The 16,329-nt window shown below is 36.2% G+C and overlaps 1 protein-coding gene across 1 annotated transcript in view; it reads left to right on the top strand.

The window, feature by feature from the left end:
• Nucleotides 1–4,093, top strand: part of psma3 (proteasome 20S subunit alpha 3) — a 36,585-nt gene extending 32,492 nt beyond the window's left edge. The window contains exons 9-11 of the mRNA XM_072268073.1: nt 3,145–3,212; nt 3,667–3,731; nt 3,815–4,093. Coding sequence (XP_072124174.1) covers nt 3,145–3,212; nt 3,667–3,731; nt 3,815–3,859 — 178 coding nt within the window. The 3' untranslated portion in view covers nt 3,860–4,093. The remainder of the gene's footprint in view (nt 1–3,144; nt 3,213–3,666; nt 3,732–3,814) is intronic.
• The last annotated feature ends 12,236 nt before the right edge of the window (nt 4,094–16,329 follow it).

Here is a 16,329-nt window from a genome sequence, read left to right as displayed (position 1 = left end):
CTGCACAAATACTCAATTCTGGGTCAGACTTGAGTTAAGCACATGAGTTCTACCTTTTTCTGAAATGAGACAATGTATATCCTTGCTCCTTATGCTTGTTAAACAAGAAAAAAGTTGCTCACAGATGTAAGAGGTTGAAAATTGCAGCTACATGTTCATTGCTTTCCTATGAATGGCAGGATACTCTTCTTTCAGAGAAATCCAGAACTTCTCCAGGAGCAGGTCAGTAAATCTCATCTGGAGTGCACATTCAGACTGCAGCTCACAAAGTTCTTCCTGTTCAAAATCAAGTTCTCAGGCTGAGCAGAAGATTCAGAAAAAGGGTCCCTCACCCAGTCATACACTTGTGTTGAAAGGGAGGGAAAATACTGATGAATCTTGTTTTGCAGTTCTTCCACGTGGCTTTCAATAAGACTCAAGACTTTCTGATATCCTTCCTCACTCTCAAGGCCAAACAGCAGTGGAAACATTTCAAGATTTCCTTTTGCAACATGATTTTTCTGAAGATTCAGTTTCCTTTTAAATGCAAGAATCTTGTCAAGCCAAGTCACTTTTTTTTGTCATTTCGACCATAACTGCTGGTACAGTACACAGTAAAAATGAGGCGTTTTTCAGGACCATGGTGCTGCATGAACAATACAAAAACTACACTGAACTACGTAAAACAACACAAAACTACACTAGACTACAGACCTACACAGGACTGCATAAAGTGCACAAAACAGTGAAGGCATTACAATAAATAATAAACAAGACAATATGCACAGTAGAGGGCAGAAGATTGGTGTCAGTCCAGGCTCTGGGTATTGAGGAGACTGATGACTTGGGAGAAGAAACTGTTACATAGTCTGGTTGTGAGAGTCCAAGTACTTGAAGTCAAAACATTTTCTCCAGGCCTTGCAGAGATTGTTCAACTGGCTCATATGATGAATAATGTCTGCTAAGTAGGCTAGTTTCTGCAGCCATTTTTCGTCTTCAGACTAGCAAAATCTGGCCTACTATTTTCTTGAAAGTACTCCTGGAATTCAACTTTCAGCTTAAATACTCTGTTGAAAACTCTACCTCTGCTAAGCCACTGGATTTCTGTATGTAGCAAGAGATTGGTGTACTCTTTGTCCAGGTCTTCATTCAGTTTTTTAAACATTCTCGATTGAACTGGTATTTGTTTAATAAAGTTAACCAATTTTGTAGCATCATCCAGAACCTTTTATTTCATTTCATCTCCCAAGACTTTTTAATGTCAGCACTTCTCCGTGAACAAACAGTTTGTTGTGGCAATGTCAGAATTTTCTTTTTTTTTTAACAGGAGAAATAAAACTCACATGAAATCAACCATTGATGGGGCAGTTCCTCCAAGACAGACCTATTGTTTCCAGATATGAAAACAAAATGTTAAACATATCTTGGCCTTTGCTTGTTTTGGGCAGTTCTTTGCAACAGAAAAAATTTTCTTTAATTTCATCATCATTTACAAATCTTACAAATGCTACAACATGACATTTATTGGTGAAATCTGTTGACTCATCAACCTGGATAGAGAAGCTGTTGTTCTTCGGTGTATCACACATAACCTCTTCAGCATCATGTGACGCCATTAATACATCGACTTATCCCACTGTTTGAGAGTGAAACCTTTTCAATTTTTTGTACTGCATCTTGTCCTTGCATTTTACCCACAATAATTTTACGTGCTGGCATTATTAGGTTCCCACCAACCATGTGACTTTTCCTTTTCTGTGTAATAAGTTGCTTTCTGCTTTTCTTTTACTGACTGTGACTTTATTAATAAAAACTTTACTCTATTAGAGATTCCAATAGCTGTTTAAAATAATCAGCACTTCTACGTGTCATATGGCTGTGATTTGTAGTTAAATGTCTTTTACAATTTTGCTGGAGCCATTGCTGCATTTGTATGTTATTTGCCACAGACTAGGCACAATGGAATAGGATAATGGATCACCAGTGCATGTAAAACCCGTTGATAAGTAGTTTATCAGTAAATAATCAGCTTGTAAGTAAAGACGGACTATTTTTGTGTCCATTGTTGCACTAGTGCAGTGAAATGACTCATATAATTTTTTACCATTAACATCAGCAGAATTGTCCATAGGCCAAGGCCTAGAATCCTCCTCTTAAAAAATCGCCACATTGGACCGCCTTTAGAATGACTATTTCCTACTGCACCGGTTGAGTTTGTTCGCTCTTTTAAGTCCGGAAGTTGGGGGAGGTAATTTGGGACTCAACCAAATAAACATGGTCCTACTGCACACTGCCATACTGGGCTGAGAGATCTCTAATGAGATTGCTAACGGGGCTGCTCGGTCACTGCCCACCACTGTTGTTTTGAACTTGGCACAACACTCAATGTTAGCACTCACAATTTTTTTTTTAAAAATCATGATCTCTCGCGGAACTCCAGGGTTCCACAAAGCCCTGGTTGAGAAACCCTGGCGTAGAGATTAAAATTGCTCAGTATAGGAAATGAAATCTCTTGCTAATGAAGGAGAGGTTGTAAAGATAATGAACAGTTTAGAATTCTGCACCTATTTTTGTGTTAAAACTGCTTTACACCCCATCATAACATTTCTGCTTTACAAAGAATGTTATTTTAAGCAGTGTTTTTTTAGATTGAGACTTAACTGCTAAATCCAGAAAATTGTTTGATCTTGCAGTTGTTTAATCTCAGTTGATCCAGCAGATGGAGCACTTGCTAATTTGTTCAGACATGTCAGTGGCGCCACGGGTGCTTGTGGCTGAGATTAGAGTTTTCACAATGCATTTCTGTAGGTGAAATTTAAGTACTTGGGGATGTATGATTAGCACCACCACTGTCTATAACAACAAGTTTGACACCATGATTTTTTTAAACTTCATTTGATGATGAAGATGATTGAAAGTGTGTCTGGGACAAAAATCAATTTTAGGACTAATTTTTAAAATGTACTGTAAGTTTTCAACATATTTAAAATTTATCTGGATAAATACATGGATTGAAGAGGTTTAGAGGGCTGTGAGCCATTTCCAAACAGATGGGACTAACTTGTTGGGCACCACAGCTGCATGAATGAGTTGGGTGGAAAACTATGTTGTTTGATGAAACTTTATGCAAATGCACTAATTTAATTTTTTTTATCTTATCTTCAGAATCTACATTGTCCATGATGAAGTAAAGGATAAATCTTTTGAGTTGGAGCTCAGCTGGGTTGGAGAAAGTAATGTAGTTTTCTTAATTCAATCTTTGTAAATTAATAATACTCATTTTGAGTATTCATGTTTAAAACATTAAACACATTTCGAGTTTGGTTCACCAAATGCACAGAGTGACTCTGCATATAATTTTATCCAATCTTTAAGTCTTTAACTTAATTTATATTTTGGAGTCATTTGAGCAATTTTTGTCACTGTACCAGATTAAAGAACTTGCTGCCTTGTAGTACAAGTTCAAATTGATGAGAAGTTTGGATTGTTTTTTGTCAATGCATACACTCTTCAAAGGTCAGAACGTTTACAAACTTAATTCACATGGAACTGGCTTATTTACATGCTTAAAGGCAAAGTGGAATTCATTAATAGCCTCATGTATTATACCAATGATGACTGAATTCAGCAGTATACCTCTGCATATATACTGAATTGTAAAATATATTATTCTTATTTGTTTTGCAGTTACAAATGGCCGGCATGAACTTGTACCTAAAGATATAAAGGAGGAAGCAGAAAAATATGCCAAAGTAATTTCAAATATCATTCTTATAAATTTCAATAAGTGTAGCTTTTTGGAATGACTCCTCACTGGATATTTTTTCTTCCTTAGGAATCACTTGACGAAGAGGATGAATCTGATGAAGACAACATGTAATTAGTTTATTTTCCAAATATATACAGTTTGTAATGACTCCTGACTTTTTATTTTTAAAGTTGAAATCATAGTATCAAGTTTAAAGTGTTTTCTCATGTTTGTAAATTTGAACTTGACCAAATTCCTGTAGAAATGGAGCTGGAGACAACTTCTTGCTGTTTAAAAAAAAGTAATATTATTGGTCAGATTCTGACCAGAAATAAAAAAATTGTCCATTGAGTTGGATTTGCTTAATAGGTCTATTTGCAGTGTGTTTATTGGTAATTTGGGACTAATATATTCAAAATGTGCTCAGTGTGTGGCTAAGCTTAGTATGATCTTTCTACTTGCAGCATATTTCATCTTTGTAAGAAAATTTGTGGTTGTGGGGATAGGAACTGCTTTTTGTGGCAATTGTTACCAGAAATACTTAGAATTCAAGTTAGAATTAACTACAAAATTTAACATGGCAATATTGCTTCATCTTGAAGCTGTGAAACAATATTGCTAGTAAGTGCATTTAGTTTCAACATTAAGGTGTCAAAGTTAAGGGCTAACTGGTGTACTGTGATATACCAGTTAGACATATCAGTCTATATGAAGACTTAATCCAATACAGTATTCCTATAGAACTCTTTTGAGTATCAAGCAATGGCTTTTCTTCAGTCGTCTGCAGTATTATATACACTAGCAGCCCAGCCTTCAGCAGCCATGGCCTTACTTCTGCAATGTTCTTCACAAATGCTGTGGTGCCCAAAAAGTGTTATAAATTAATAAATTTAAAACAAATATTCAAAGACTTGAAGTTATTGGGGAAGATGCATAAAGTGGTTAAAGTAGCATATGAAATAACTGTATTCTGCACTTCAGCTGAAAAGGAATAGAATGCTCAGACCCTATGAAACAATAGTGATAACGTGCATTATGTACAATTCTGTCACCAGTTAGTTATTAAAGAATATTCCCAGAAAAAGGGAATTGATTACAAGAGATGCTAAATATGGAGAGGAAATTTAACTGAGATTATAAAATTGAAAGATGAAAATAGGAGATATAGGAAAGCCAATTTTCCTTTGGCAAACATTTATAGATCAGAAGAAGGTTTTATTGAAATTGGAAATGCAGTAGGGGGTTTAGAACTCACTTACAGATGGAATTTCACAGACATAAAACAAATCTAATTTACAATGTCTCTGGAAGAGAACATGAATCCATTAGGTTAAAGAGAACTGAAAACTCCCACAGCTCCCGATGATCCTGTGATTTCAGTCTTTACGCTGGCATGCAAGTATCCCTCAGGAGGGTGAACCCACGAGTAGCATCCAGCCCAAGTGGGGTAGCTGGCCAAGCACTGAAGACCTGTGTTGATCAACTGGTTGGCGTGTTCCTCTCGCTTCGGCTGTCTGAGGCACACACCCGCTTCAAACGGGCTTGCTTCACTTGTACTGATGCCCAAGAAGACTGGTTACCTGCCTCAGTGACTATCATCCAGTAGCACTTAAATCCACAGTTATGAAGTGTTCTGAGAGGTTGGTGATGAAACATATCAACTCCTGCATGAGAGGTGACTTGGATCCACTTCAATTTCCTTATCAGCATAACAGGTCCACAGCAGATGCCATTTCATTGGCTCTTCACTCAACCCTGTGACATTTGGACAGCAAAGATATATACATCAGGATGCTCTTTATCGACTACAGCTCACCATTTAATACTATCATCCCTCAAAACTAATCAATAAGGTTCAAGCCCTTGGCCTCAATACCTCCTTGTGCAATTGGATCCTCTATTTCCTCACTTGCAGACCCCAGTCAGTTTGAATTGGCAATAACATCTCCACAATATCCATCAGCACAGGTGCACCACAAGACTGTGTGCTTTGCCTCCCCAGCTCCACTCATTTTACACTTCGGACTATCTGGCTAAGCATAGCTCCATGCCATATTTAAGTTTTCTGCCATTAGAAAGAAAGTACAGGAGCCTCAGGATTCACACCACCAGGTCCAGAAACAGTGTTTACCCTTCAACTCTTGGACCAGAGAGGGTAACTTCAACTTCACTTACCCAACACTGAAGTGAGCCCATAACCTATGGACTCACTTATCTCATGTTCTTGATATTTATTGCTTATTTATTTGTTATTATTTTATATTTACACAGTTTGTCTTTTGCACACTGGTTGTGCACCCAGTTGGTGTGGTCTTTCATTGGTTCTAGTCATACTCACACCACCGGGGTCACGAACAGTTACTACCCATCAACCATCAAGCTATTGAACAAAAGGTGATAACATAGTAGTCATAGTCACAGTCATACTTTATTGATCCTGGGGGAAAGTGGTTTTCGTTACAGTTGCACCATAAATAATTAAATAGTAATAAAACCATAAATAGTTAAATAGTACTATGTAAATTACGCCAGGAAATAAGTCCAGGACCAGCCTATTGGCTCAGGGTGTCTGACCCTCCAAGGGAGGAGTTGTAAAGTTTGATGGCCACAGGCAGGAATGACCTATGACGCTCTGTGTTGCATCTTGGTGGAATGAGTCTCTGGCTGAATGTACTCCTGTGCCCAATCAGTCCATTATGTAGTGGATGGGAGACATTGTCCAAGATGGCATGCAACTTGGACAGCATCCTCTTTCAGACACCACTGTCAGAGAGTCCAGTTCCATCCCCACAACATCACTGGCCTTACAAATGAGTTTGTTGATTCTGTTGGTGTCTGCTACCCTCAGCCTGCTGCTCCAGCACACAACAGCAAACATGGTCGCACTGGCCACCACAGATCTTTTAAGGTTATTGGATTTATTGAGTATGCTTGCAAGAATATGAAAGTTACTGTACTTCAGTAATAAATGTACTTTGAACTTTGAGTAATCCCAAGTTCCATTTTTGTCTGACATGGACAAAATGGCTGCCTTCTATGATTTTATAATTTGTTGGAAAGGTCAATTTTTATTCATAACATTTAATTGTCCTTAAGAAGCTGGTGGTGATCTGATGCCTTTAGCTACTAAAATTCTTTTAAGTATGAAATACTTCTATTTTAATAGCACTTTTATTTCTGATTACACCTATAATGAAATGCAAATGTGAGCCCAGGGCACATAGCACTTGGGTCTATAAGTATTCCTGCCAATGGAACACTGCAAGTGGTTTAATTCATGTTAGCAGTACTGGGGTCATTTGCAGTACAGCCCCCATTCCAAAGTTTAAGAGCTTCCACTCAGAGACTTAGCCTCATGGATGGGTGGAAGAGTGATCAATCAGTAGATGGACAAATGGGTGCATAAACCCATTTGTTATAAAAGCCTTTATGTGCAGGCAATTGAGAGTGTGTGTGAGTCATTACATAATATGCCCTATTATATATAATATTTTCCAGTTATGTCAAAAGGCCATAAACTGTTCAATTTTTTTATGGTTTGTCCCTACTCTGCAAAGATGTTTGACAATCTGTTTAAGTCTCAGTAAAGTGTAAATTTTATCTTTTAAATTAATCCAATTAAAAATACTTTGCATTACCTCCCCTTTAAAGCAGTGTTGGAAGGCACCTCTTTGTCACTCCTTTTGCACCCTACTTCTGCCAGGATGGGAAATAGAAATTGTTCTAGTATACATATGCAGAGTTGATTCTTGCTCTATAACTAAAGTGGACCATATATTCTCAAATTACAATTTCTAATCCCTTGTAAATCATTAGATCAAATTAGGTTCTTCAAGTTATTGTAGTTAGAATTGCAGTAATCATCCTAAATGAAAATGTATGAGAATTAGGTTAGGATTATTGTTCAGATACTGAAGCACATAGAAGATCTTATTCTGGATTCAAACACGTACTGTATGCACAATTCTTTCTGGATATTTAATGTCCAGAGAATACCCAAATATAGAAGACATGAGGCTTTCATTTAATTAAACCAATGAGATACTTATAAAAATCCCCTATATAACATTGTTATATTTTAATTACTTTAAATGATAAAATATGTGATGGGGATTGGGGAAATTCAAGGGGCCTGTGCTCTCAAATTGCTTGCAATAAGGTCAGTGTCCAATATCCTGCACATCACTTGTGCCAGCAAGTCCCTGATTTCAAGATTTTTCTGATTTTTAAAAAATTCTTCCACATTTTACTTAAGACTTTAAAAAAACTTGTCTTCAAGTTCCAAAACTAATAAATTGTTCAGAATTTGGTCTAGCCAAGTTCCTCTTCCACACAAGCTGTCCTTTCCACAAATGAGACCACACCCTCAGAATTTACAATCTCACCTGATGAAATTCCTCACTCCTGCACCCTTCATGTGATTGCAGAATATCCTAAATAGTACATCTTGTAAAGTGAAAAGCAGAGAATCTTTTGAGCATGAGGAATATGGTAATGGTGGTGCTAGTTTTCACCTCTAGATTTAGTAGTTTGTGCAAGTTTGAGGGAGCAAGTATTTAAAATTTTGTCTAATGTTTTAGTGCAAGTTAGTGTTTAAAAATATTTTTAGCCTATTGTAAGTTCGTCAATGTTATCTCAAGAATGCTGCTCGTCAGTTCTAGGAGTTGCTAGGAGTGTGTATAGCAAGATTGACCAGAGTTACCATGTTTGCTTAAGTTTCTGCCAGTATACATTCAGCTTATAATACAAAGTGGACTGGAGATTCTATTGACACACTAAGGACAAGAATCAAAAACCAGGCATAAAGATTTAAAGTTACAGGTAGAAAGAAGCAAGAAAGTCGTGAGCTAGTATCTTTTGCCCAGGAGGTCTGCAACTCGCTGCCTGTAAGGATTATAAAATTAGAAATCCAAATTTTTAAGAGTCCCACCTTGGTAAGGCTACTGATTTAGTGTTGGAGGGTAGATTTATGTTGGTCGATTTTTTTCCCCCTCTCCTCACCCTCCCCCCTTGAATGGCATAGATATGACAGGCTGGTTGACATTTTTCCATATTGCAAAATTTCAATTACTTTTTTTTTCTTAGAGGTGGACTACGTGGATGGTTTGATTTAGAACATGCGAACTCTAGGAGAGAGGGAGGATTACTATGGTGTTGGCCTGACTGACAATGAAAGTTACTTAACAGTGGGGTATTATACAATTTGTTGGAGAGAAAAACTTCCAGACAGTTATGAGGGGTATCTTGACCTAAGAGGATATCTTAACACAAGTGGTGGACGTAATCATGATGGCTAACATTAGGATCAATATGGGAAGAAGTAAGCACTAATTCACTAATTCTCAGATGAAGGTTTTCCTAAGCTAAGGCCACATTTAAAAAAAAACACAAGACCTCCAGGACTGTTAAATGCATTTATTACTCAAAGTAGCAGAATGCTAAAATTAGTCTGACAAACAAGGCATAAAGAGGTGTTTAAAAGAGCTACTTTACCACATGAGAAATGGGTATCTATACTTTTAAAAGTGGAAAATGAGGAAATGGAGTTTTATTTTTACAAGTGCATAGAGTAAAAGAAATAAAATGGATTAAGTTTCAGATGTAAGTGTGCAAGATGGTAGGTTTTTAAGAGCCAGCTGAGACTTGAGGGGCAGAATGGACATAAGGAAACAAAAATATTTTTGAAAGGCAGACTTTAACTTTGAATTTTAACTTTCACACAGATTGTGAAAAGTTGACTTGTCAGCACAGGGAATTTCCCCAAGTATGTACATGATATTTTTGTACATATTCTATAATCAAAAGAATAGCATGCCATGTCCAATTTGATAAGCCAATAAACGAGCTCTATAATTAACCTAAAGATGCAATCACATTTAACCGAAGGTGATTACATGACATGAATGTCACGTTTGAAAGGGAGAGACCAAAAATAAAGCAAGCTGATAGGTATTAAAGTAATTAAGGCTATGGGAGATACGCAGAAGGGAATTTAATGAAAATCAGAAAGTTTATACCACCAATAGGTACAACTTCTACTTCCCTAAAAGCAGTACCCCTCCCCCAGATGCAAGTAAAGGAAAATACAAAAAGAAAATGCCGAAGATAGCCGTGAACCTGCTGAAAGCCATATTACAAAACAAGTTATAGTCATACTTTATTGATCCCGGGGGAAATTGGTTATACCAAATGGAGTACAAAAAGTTTGAAAAGATTATCAAAAGTAATACAATTTTAAAGAAACAATAGGTTATATTCACCCTGGGCTTCCTGTAATGAAAGTGAAAATAAGGAAATGAGGCAGGGGAAGTGTGTTCAGGAGACATGTTATAAGATAAGCAGACAGGACAGTGTAAGATTAAAAGGAATACTGAATTAGAATGATGACTTGCAAAAATAAAGGTATGCAAGAAATGCAACAGTATAAAGAAAATAATGAATTGCTTTAATTAATTACCAGGATCAAATAGTTTCCCAGAGTTTTAAATGAAACTAGATACACTAATAAACTTCCAAAATTCTCCTGAATTGGGAATCATTGTTTTAGTTCAGTAAAATCACTCTATTTAAGGCAGGCAAGTAAGGGAAACCAGTATGTTACCACAATTTTACCAAACATTTATTAGAGAGAAATTACTTACGTCTATAATTAAGGGTAAGTTCATTCAACAGCATGAAAAGTTGCCAAGGCAGCATGGATTGAACTTTCTTAGAAGGGTGATAAAATTACTGGATAGAACTTTGATCACAACATTGTGGACCAAAGGGCCTATTCTTATGCCAGTGATATTAAATCTGATTCTGATCATACAGCATATGTTGGGGAATTTTTAACTTTACAGCAGCAGTATAATGAAATAAATGAGGAAAAAATGTTACATTAATAGGTCTATTAAATAGCTAAGTTAAAATAAGTAGTGCAAAAAAACAAATAAAAAGGTAGTGAGGTCGTGTTCATGGGTTCAATGTCCATTTAGAAATCAGATGGCAGAGGGAAAGAAGCTATTTCTGAATTGCTGAGGGTGTGCCTTCAGGCTTCTGTACCTCCTTCCCGATGGTACCATTATGAAGAGAGCATGTCTTGAGTGGAGGGATCCTTAATGATGGGCACTACTTTCCTAAGGCACTGTTCCTTGACGATGTCTCGGATATTACGGAGGCTAGTACCTATGATGGAGCTGACTAATCTTACAAATTTCTGCTCCTTATTTCAATCTTGTGCAGTAGTCCCTCTACACCAGATGGTGACGCAGCCAGTCAGAATGCTCCCGATGATACATTTGTCTCAGTTTGAGTATTTTAGTTGACAAACCAAATCTCAAATTCCTAATTAAGTATAGCTTTCTTGCCTTCTTTATAGCTGAAGCAAAATGTTGTCCAGGTGTGGTCCTCAGAGATATTGACAAACAGGAACTTGAAATTGTTCACACTCTCCACTTCTGATCTTTCTATGGGGATTGTTTGTGTTCCCTCATCTTACCCTTCATATGTTAATATCTACAAATGTCATTTATATGGACTTCCAGAAGGCAATATGATAAAGTCACTTGTAAGAGACACTGTTGCTGAAGTAAAAGCTTGAAAGTTGAAGGGAAATCCATGCCCTGATTAGGAAATTTGCTAGTCGGAATAATGGACAGCCAATTTAATTGGCATATGAATAATGGTGTTCTTCAGTGAGTGGAGGAAGGGAAAAATAGACACTGTGTAATGAAAACCAAGTTTTGCTGATGATATAATAATAGGGAGCATATGTAGCAACCAAATCTGTGGAAGGGAAGATTTTAATAAATTAAACAGTTATGAATAACTTGCAAATTCAATTCAATGCAAGCAAATAGCATTTTACTTCAGTTTGTTCCACAAAATAATAGAACTGAATGCTTTCTAAATGTTGCGAAGTTATAAGCACAAATCCATGTGCATAAACAGAGATACAAAAACATCTAAAAGGCTAATTAAATGTATGTTGGGTCTAATATCCAGAGATCCACGGTTAAGAATCAGTTTTACAAAACTAGTTAATCATGGAAAATACTATGTATTTCTGGACATCATCTCAATACAAATTAGCCAGATGAACCTGACCAAGGGTTAAACAATGACGACCAATTACAAGAGTTGGGACAAATAAAGAAATGCTAGAAGAACCAAGGCAGTCATGCAGTATCTGTGGAAAGAGAAAACTAGTTAATGTTTCAGAGCTGAAGGGTCTTCAATTCCAGCATCTACAATTTTAATTGCTTTCCATTACACAAACTGGGAGTGCATTCCCTGTAATTTGTAAAGCTGTGACTGGATTAGATTAATTTTGAATATATTAAAAGGGAACTGTTAGAATAGACAGAAAATAATACCTGTAGTGAATACAGGGCATAACAGTTAGAGCCAGTCCTTTTAAATTTAGAGGACACTTATAAATGTAAAGACATTTCTAATAAAATTATTACGCACAACCTGAAATGAACTGAAACAGGAATATACTGAGTAGGCAGTGGAAGCATTTATAAATGGGCTCTGTTTATATCGAGGTTCATATGATCTTATCCAGAATTTGGAAAATACACCAAAAAATCACTCCACTGGTAACCATACCTTGAATTGAACTGGTTGCCATGAATGGTATCAAAAGCATACAAGTGATAAGGAAGAACAATTACTGATTTTTATATCTAATTATGGATGCTTGTTCATATGTATGGGTGTCCACAACTCAGTAATTCTTGACCTATATACTGTATTTTCAATCTGGCACAGTGAATAAGGTTCATTTCTGCTAAGTAGTCATTATCAGTGAATTCTGGGCAAAGGAAATCTTTGCTTATTGCAAACTATATTGATTGATTTTCCATAATATAAAAGTTCAAATGTCATCCAAAGAACAACAAATTAAGCTTTCCAGTCTGCATTAGAAAAGGTTTATTTGTAACATTACATTTACTAATATATACAATACACATGTTAAAAACTAATTGACTAAAACAATGGGAGATTAACTTGGCATAATTCCAGTGTAAATACCTATAGCATTTTAACCCTATAACAATATTTATTCCATTTTAATGACAGACTGCAACTTGATCTTTGTGCATCACAATAAAAAATTTCTAGCAAAAATTACTTCTAAAATTAGGATTTAAACAAGTGTAGAAAGTTACAGTAGACATTTTACATTGGAAATTTAATACCTTTAATAAAGTTATTTTGGTAAAGGCCACTCTCCATGAAGCTTGATCATGTACTTTCTCACCCTAGAGCAGAGCTACAATTGAATTAAGCTTGTGTAGAGTAGGCATCTGTAATAAGTACAATTACTCAAGGTGTGTGGGTATTCAGTGAGGAAGGCTATTATGGCTTGCAGAGGGATTTGGAAAAGCTGAAAAAATGACAGATGGAATTTAATGCAAATAAGTGCGAGGTGCTGCAGTTTGGTAGGACCAACCAGCGCAACTCTTAACACAGTGAACAGTAGGGCACTGAGGAGTGTGGTAGAACAAAGGGATCTGGGAATACTGGTCCATAATTCATTGAAAGTGGCGTCACTGGTAGATAGGGCCATAAAGAAAGCTTTTGGCAGATTAGCCTTCATAAATCAATGTATTGAGTATAGAAAATGGGATGCTATGTTGGAGTTGTACAAGACATTGGTGAGGCTTAATTTGGAGTGTTGTGTGCAGTTATGGTCATCTATCTACAGGTAAGATGTAAATAAGGTTGAAAGAGTATAGAGAAAATTTACAAGGAGTTATAAGGAAAGATTGAATGGGTTAGGACTTTATTCCTCAAAACGTAAAAGCTTGAGATTTGATGTATACAAAATTATGAGTGGTATAGATAGAGAAAAATGAAAGCCGGCTTTTTCCACTGAGGTTGGGTGGGACTACAACCAGAGGTCATGGGTTAAGGGTAAAAGGTGAAAAGTTTAAGGGGAAGAGGAGGGGAAACTTCTTCACTCAGAGGGTTGAGAGCATGGAATGAACTGTCAGCAGAAATGGTGCATGTGAGCGTAATTTTAACTTGGATAGGTAAATGGATGGCAATGGTCCTAGTGCAGGTCAATGGGAGTAGCACTTTAAATGGTTTCCGCATGGACTAGATGAGCCAAAAGGCCCATTCTGTGCTGTACTTTTCTACGACTCGATGACTGTTAAGAATATCAATTTCAATCATCTCCCTCCCAACCCTGTTAGACTATGTCTTGTACAATTTTTAAAAATATCTTTAAAACAGCTATCAGATTTTAAGCTGAGGGAAAAATGACATCTATATTGAAGATTTCTTCTACCAGACTGAGAATACCTGAAAAGATTAATCTGACAGAGAAAGAGCAAATAGAACCATTTCCTTCAAGTTCAAATGAGGCAAATTACTTGAAAGCAAAATCTATTTTCTTTACCATGTGAGAAAGGTGACTATCAAACACTACAAAATGAAGCACTGTCATTCTAATAAAGGTCTTAATTTTAAGATCAAGTAAACCCAAGGAAAACAAGATAGCAAAAAAACTGTCATTTTGTGGAGGCAAAGGACGATCAATGCTTTGGGTCAAGCCTCTGCACAATCCTGATGCCTCCACAGATGCTGCTTAACTAGCTGAGTTCCACCAGTTTTTTTCTTTGCTCCAGATTACAGCATCTGTAGTCTGTCTCTATTAAAAGAATGGAACCTGGTGGAATGTTAAGGAGGTCAGTATCCACCTTTCATTTATAGATGAATGATGGGTTTGGTGGCAAGAGCATGGGTCATTTGAAAAAGAAAATTGCAAGGATCGTGGCAAAGGGATAACATGGGTGCCATGGAAAAGAGTTGCCACCACCCAGATATTCATTAAATTCAGTCTTTTAATTCCACTACAAAACACCACTCCTTCAAATGCAAGACAAGTTAAATGAAGAATTTAGGGGGAGAGAAACAGAAGAAATACAGCTTATTTTAATCTCCCTTGTCCACTGATCATACTTACGCTAATAATTAGCTTATGTACAAAGACTATACTTTTTCCTTTCAGCAGTGACCCTATTTAATAAAGTATTATTTAGCTGTTGAGCTTTGAGATAACATGCAAATAAGTATTCATGTTTATGAGTTAAATTTAATTCATCTGCTTAGTCAAGGGCTGATCTAATTCCTGCAAATATTTTAGCTGCATCCTTCCACTCAATCCTCATTAATCAATTTGTTTTTCATAGTTCTTCACATGAGGTAGCACCCAGGCCACACTTTTTCTAATAAATACATCTTTAACATATACATGTCTATGCAAATACAATCATCCCATTTCCAGAACACTTGTGCCAAATGGCTCCCTGCTGTGAGATGTTCTTATAAAAGTACTAATTGAATGTGTCAATGGAAATAGTTAAAAAAAATCTAACTTCAACATTCAAGTATTTTAATGTATTAAAGTTCATTTATTCTTTTAAAACAGCACAAATTTACATTAATTTTGGATTGGGTACAAAGGAGAGGGCCCTGGTTAGATCTACATTGTTTTTCTGAAGAAAGTCTTGTGCTGGTATATTTTAAGATATATATACAGGTCATTCACGTGGATTAAATTAAAGACACTATGATCAGTAAAACGAAGCTTCTTCCAGGTGGAGGACTCCAGAAATGGGAGTATTGCTGAACTATTATACAGAATATGGCACCAGCTTTAAGATTAAATACATAATAAGACTGTTAAAAACTAGTCTGGTATTTTACAACTTGGCAAAATTACTGCTCTTTCAGGGACTGGGCCTCTTACTTTTTGGCCACTGCAACAATTTATTTAAATTTCTTCCCATCTGATCAAAATACAGGACTGCATACATGTATAAAAGTTTTTTTCCAGTTCCAAATTTTAGTAATTTCACTAAGAGTAAAATGTATTATTAGCTGTATTCTATTTTCTTAGACCAGGATCTAATGGAGATACTACTTTGTGAAACAGTTTTTCAATTTTGAAATATTGGTTCTTGGACGTCCAAAATACTCTTCAGTTATAACTCATTAAAAATAGTCTCAAAATATCTCAGCCAAAATGCACTGTGGAGTGAGTGTTGCATCCCTTAGAGGTTAAAAAAGTATACCATTTCTTGGACAGATGGCAAATCATAATTAAAACAACTACACAGAATATGAGAATGTTAAAATGAATCAGGGTGTATAGTTAATGCTCAAATGAAGCAAAAATTACTATCTAAATTTTTGTAGAGGTTCATTTGAAGAAGCAGTAATTTTTATTGCTTATTTGTAGCAAACTACCTTTTAAGTATCCACTCTACATTGTTAAAATCTTGAAGTTGTTGGCAAATTCTGCACAATAGTTCAGCCAAGTGAAACTCTCACTTCCAGGGTACAAAACCCAGAAGGTTTCCTTTTCTGATATACCACAGATTTATTTATTGTCATTAGTAAAATGTCAACAAATGTATTCACAAGCAGGTTTTCTTCTGTTTATAAAGTTAATGATATTAAGCATACCAATTAAGATAGATCACCTCACTGCTGTCAGAGGGCAGCAGTGAGTGTACATGCTATTACTGAGGAGAAGGTGCTTGGAAAGCTGAGAGGTCTGAAGGTAGATAAGTCACCTGGACCAGATGGACTACACCCCA

This window comes from Mobula birostris, chromosome 1, assembly GCF_030028105.1.
Source record: "Mobula birostris isolate sMobBir1 chromosome 1, sMobBir1.hap1, whole genome shotgun sequence".
NCBI classification, from domain to species: domain Eukaryota; kingdom Metazoa; phylum Chordata; class Chondrichthyes; order Myliobatiformes; family Myliobatidae; genus Mobula; species Mobula birostris.
Note: the sequence above shows the minus strand (reverse complement) of the source record. Positions and strands in the feature narration are given on the sequence as shown.